This window comes from Haliotis rufescens, unplaced genomic scaffold (genome assembly GCF_023055435.1).
Source record: "Haliotis rufescens isolate VD_foot unplaced genomic scaffold, xgHalRufe1.0.p SCAF_14, whole genome shotgun sequence".
Taxonomy (NCBI): Eukaryota; Metazoa; Mollusca; class Gastropoda; order Lepetellida; family Haliotidae; genus Haliotis; species Haliotis rufescens.
The window spans coordinates 15,978,088-15,983,545 of NW_025963824.1; the positions used below are offsets into that span (position 1 = coordinate 15,978,088).

Genomic DNA, 5,458 nt, shown 5'->3' on the forward strand with positions numbered 1-5,458 from the left:
TGACTGACTTACTTGGGTAGTTCTTAACATATCTTTCCGAGCCAATGAGTATATTCCTGTGAGGCAAGATGAGCATACACACGGCCATGTCACTTTTGTTTTTCGGGAACAATTTTATTCCTCGATACAGCTGGTTGGTGTGTGGCTGTCAGTGTAAATATGACGTCACAAGTATAGATCTACATCCCTCGAGGTATGAAATAATGACATAAAAATTATAAAAATTGACTTTCACTTCGTGAGTTTATTGGAGTATGAATTTTCGTACAAAGTGAAAATCAATTCTTAAATCAAGTGCAGAAAATCAATTACTTCTCATCCAACATGCATTTCGAGGGAATCTATGTTTAACATTATTCACCCTCTAAGGTTTAATGTTTTCATGACATATATATGGAATGTGAAGTGTGTGAAGAGAATGATGCAAATTTCTTACCAAAAAAATAAACAGTCAAGGTCTGGTATTAACAGGGGTGATAAAGGGTCTTCTTGATCAGGCACAATAGTAATGTTGGAGAAAATTTCAAATTGGGACCACTTGATCTTGTTTTTTTTTCATGTTCTCACAAGCAATGTGACAACAGCCCATTCTGTAGCATAATCTCAGGGAAGCTACGACATTGGGTATCAATTCGTGTGAAAATAACTGAAAACTTGAAAAACTTTATTGAAACTAAGACAAGTACGTTTAATCCGTCAACGGAATGGGAAAATAAATACAATCTTCAATTAGTTGACTATATTCCATTTCATTGGTCGGTAGGAGTGGCAGAGATCGTAGCTATGTTTTGACTTCCATTTCACAAATAAAATTAGCAGTCTTGTTACAATTTTCATCATTCCATAGATAGCTTTCATATCTCTGTTTGATATCCAGACAGTGTTCAATCCCAGCACTATTATCAGGTTGGCCTGTACTCCAGTTGCTGTAATCCATGGCCTGTTGGCCCTCCCAGAGCCATGTTCCTTCTACGTTCAGGTCGGTAGCACCAAGCCAGTAGTTAGCAGCTGCAATGAAGGAGAAGATGGATAGAGCAGATCACAACAACACATGATAGTTTATATGTGTGTGTGTGTCATAAAAGTATGTGCTATTTCCTGACCTTCCTTATCATATGAGGATAGTATTTGAATATATTTGTTGTTAACAAACTACAACATATCTTCCTGTAGAGCAGGTTGACCATACATACGCTCATATCACCTCTCTTCTTGAAGAACTTACTTTATTCCGTGATACAGCTGGTTGTTGTATGGCTATTAGTGTAAACATAAATTTGCACGTACTAAAGAAAATTGTATATAGATCTAGGCTTACATCCTTCGAGGTAAAAGGTAGTGATATAAAAACTATAAGAATTGTCTTTCACATTGTGTGAGTTCATTGGAGTATGAACCTTCATGGAATGAGGGGTTCCAACGTTCATACAGTTTGGCACTCCTTCTATGAAGGTTCATACTCCAATGAACTTGTTTAGAACGTGGTATTCATTATATTGGTGGGCATTTCATTTTGTGTATCTTTGACAAAATGGGAACGTGAACTTAATATGGAGTTGCAGTTGAGTTGACGTGATTGTCATGCAACAGGCAAGCCCATCATGACTGATCCTCCACCAAAGGGACAGTGCCTGTTGTCGTCCAACCAGTCTCCGTGGGCTCCAGCCACGTCTCGACAAACTCCATACCAAACGGTCGCTGTGATAACGATCTAATAGTATAGGATGCTTGACCACCATCAATGTGATAAAACCTATTAATGAGAGTCTGTGGGACATCCGATCGCCTCTTTGGTCTGGTGGTAGAGTGTCCATCCGGAGAGTGGAAGGTCCGGGGTTCGATCCTCGACCGCGCATACCGAAAGACGTTAAAAGATTGTACTTGTTGTTACCCTGTCTTGCGCTCGGCATTAAGGGGCTATAACAAGGACTGGCTCGGAGTCAGTATACTATGTCTGAGTGGGGTATTCATGTGTAACTGCCGCATGGTATCTCAGTGAGGTAGCACTATAGATCGGCATCAGTCCGGACTAGAACAAGCAGCCACACACCTGTGGGACATCCATATCTCCTTCACAAAGGTGCTTGTGGCAACGGGTTGTCGCCTAACCAGATTTTCGCGTGCTGACTTTACACACATCCTTTACCTCATTGGTTACCGAATGTTCTGTGCCAGTCCACTTATAACCTAATAGTGGTAACTGATCGAGCTGACGACCAACCTTTTCGCATGAAATTCCCGCATTAACAATACCTATTGTTCACCACATTAGGTCAGATCGCCTTCGAGGTATGTTGAACAAGGATCGGAAATACAGTTCAGAATCATTTCAAATATTGCTGAATGTAGCCTCGATATGAAAAGCTATGAAATCTTTTAAATACAATTTCTAAACTACAAACTAACATGCCACACTATAACTGAAATACTGCTAAAAGCAATGATAAACCACTCACTTGATAACATTTACATATGTTTTTAACAGAGGCTTATCTGTATATATTCAAACCATATCAAAAGAATGGTTATCACAGAAATTACACTGATGTGAATGTGTTAGTCAGCTAAGCTTTACTTCCCCAGACTTAATGCTTTCAATACAGATTAATAATGGGCAATTTCTACTTGAGGCTGGTCCATATTGATCCATAGTATGATAATACTGGTGATATATCTTGCCAATATAGTTTCCCATAAACCACAATATCTTTATAACACGGGATGTTATACACATTTACAATAAAAATCATCAGTACTTAATGATGAACTAAATGAACAAACTCACAACACAACACTGCCCGGGAATGTAAAGCTGTGAGGTCATTCACCTATATATTGCACGTGAATGCTGTTCTAACTCACCTCGTCCACGGCTGTATGCATAGCATCTGACAAAGTCATCTTCATCTTTGCTGGTCACTTTGGCGAGGTGACTTCCAAAGTATTGACAGTAGGACTGTAAGTATTATATTACGTTACAACTGTATTTACTTAGAACACGAAGACGTCAACATTTACACTGATACCTATATGTACATATGTAAAATCATCCAGACAGCAGATGAAATGGCAGTAGGGAGATTATAGATATAAACAAAACCTTTTTTGGCTTACTAAATCAGTTAAGATCTGAACTCAATACATGCCTTTATCTATGGGGGGTAGGTTATTGGCAGGATAAAGCATGAAATATGGTAAGGTAAGTTCTACTTTCTGCATTTACAAACAAACATGGTGCCTCCCTTGTGTGTGGGGTGTGGTAGCGGCCTGTTACAAACATACATGTAGATAACATTGGAATCAGCGAGGACTGATGGGTGTAGGTTTTCATACCTTTTTCTTGCAGGTGTCTCAGGCTTCGGGTCTTTTCAGAATTTAAACCGGTTTGAAAAAAACAACAACACATGCCAAATGCAGTACAATTTCGAAACGGAAATTTCTTTGCTTCAAATTACTTTAATAACAAACCTAGACTGACTACGGTTTAATGACATCACCAAAGTACAACTTTCAGACAGAAGGTCCCATATCTGAAGATGTCTTGATAAAAGAAGCTGCAAGCACGTTTGGTTTAACATCACTATTGCTCTGAGAAAAAACTATGACCAACGCAGGACAACTTTAAAACAGAAAGGCCTGTACTAATGACCTTAATAACTAGAATATCTAGAAAGGTGTTTGCAGCCCCATCTAAACCTTTTCCGCAGTCTCCACCAGAAACCCCTCAGATAAAGATACATATAACAAAATCACGAAAGAAGTAACCACTTCAATACAGCCTTTGTCGTATACTTGATAAGTTTTCGGGAGATAAAGCTAATGGATTAACAAGAAACATGTCATACCATAATAAGGGGTTTGAACACAACATAAAAAGGCAGACATGCCTAAAAATTGCCACTCCAGTGAGCGTAACGATCAAAGAAGGACTTAAGAATGAACTTAACCTTCACTATCAAATTTTTGCATTTTAAGGACATACCAAAGGACAATCCAGCAAAGCGAACGCAATTTGGTCCCTTGATTTAATTCAATGTGGCAATATGAACCTAGCATGTGCTTCTCACTAAATCTCATTATTAAGTTATCGTTTGTGATACATGAATAGTCAAACGTTAAAGCTATTACACGCAATAATATTTGCAAGAAAAGTCATGGCAAAACCCATCTACGAGTAATCTGTTCTGTGCTATTACCTTACACGACCTAATCTGAAGTGAGCCCCCCCCCCCCCCCCCCAAGAAAACCAACTACAACAAACAAACAAACAAACAAACAAACAAACAAACAAACAAAAACAAACAAAAACAACAACAAACAAACAAACAAACAAACAAAAACAAAACAAAAACAAACAAAAACTTCCGGCTATGACCCGCATGATGACCTTGACCCTTGTTGCGACAGTATGTCAAAACCAAAGTGCTGTAAGATATGGGGCAACGTTTTTACCAAGAGTTGCACTTCAATATTCAAAGTAATTTTTACAAAGTAAAGTGTTAAAAATGTGACATAAGATGTTAAAAGATACTCTTCCTTAATCGAAGTTAGGGGAAATTATGTAAACATATATATTAAAATGAACTTGTCAGAAAATCAAGGAAATTACCTGACACCTAATTCTTACCCTTGCCTCAGCAAAGTTCGCCATTATCTTGGAGAACCAATAGCAGGATTTCTTGTGTTCCACGAATCCCAGGGGACATATCGAGTTAACTGCAGCAACTGATGCAAGTGTGAACAGCAGCACAGATGTTGTTTCGTGTCTCATAGCTTAATGTGGACAGACTGATGTTTCTGTTACAGTACAACAGCGCTCTGTGTAGATGGTTCAAGTAATTCAACCTTTATATAATTCTATAGGGAAGGTGATCTTGGATACTTCATATGTTGTTGAAACGATCATCTACATGAAACAACACCTGGTGACATAACTGCATAATGAGGTTTCAGCAGCATGCAGCATATGTTCACTCCCATGGACATGACCCTATCACTGTATTGCTTTTGCCCTCCAGGGATAGTATGACTGACAAGCCTGTATAGACTTTCATTGCCTGGGAGGCGTTAAAACTTGCCTGTGACAGTTACGCACACGCGCTGACAGAATGATTGAAATAGTCACTGGGTGATGATTAAAATTATTTTTATACACATTAATGTTTAAAAGGTTATAACCTGAGACTCATAGATTGTCAACGCAAATAGGCACTTCTCTATAGCTAACATTCACCAGGTGACATTGGCATGCAGTAACAGTTTATACTTTTTCACAGCATACCATCTACTGTGTTCAAGACCACATTATTACCCATAATATTGTAACCAATGTCATGTACATGCACCGATGATTCCCATGACATACGTATCAGTGATACAGACTTTAATAGATTTATGTACATATAGTGTCACAAGACCAACTTGCATGACTCAGGCAAAAGAGATGTCACAGACGTTC

At 38.5% G+C, this 5,458-nt stretch overlaps 1 protein-coding gene across 1 annotated transcript; it reads right to left on the bottom strand.

Annotated features, from left to right (window-relative positions):
- Positions 1–304: 304 nt before the first annotated feature.
- Positions 305–4,853, bottom strand: LOC124128308 (perlucin-like). The gene is made up of 3 exons (XM_046491697.2): positions 4,628–4,853; positions 2,863–2,956; positions 305–1,008 (listed from the first exon to the last, which is right to left on the bottom strand). Exons 1-3 carry the CDS (start codon positions 4,769–4,771, stop codon positions 782–784), a joined length of 465 nt encoding a protein of 154 aa, XP_046347653.2. The 5' UTR covers positions 4,772–4,853; the 3' UTR covers positions 305–781.
- Positions 4,854–5,458: the final 605 nt, after the last annotated feature.

Bases quoted from the DNA above. Each gene is read 5' to 3' on its own strand.
- LOC124128308 (XM_046491697.2), bottom strand. From the start codon at position 4,771: ATGAGACACGAAACAACATCTGTGCTGCTGTTCACACTTGCATCAGTT. The intron at 2,957-4,627 runs GTAAGAATTAGG...TAATACTTACAG, and splicing joins CGAACTTTGCTGAGGCAAGG to TCCTACTGTCAATACTTTGG. The intron at 1,009-2,862 runs GTGAGTTAGAAC...CCTTCATTGCAG, and splicing joins TGCATACAGCCGTGGACGAG to CTGCTAACTACTGGCTTGGT.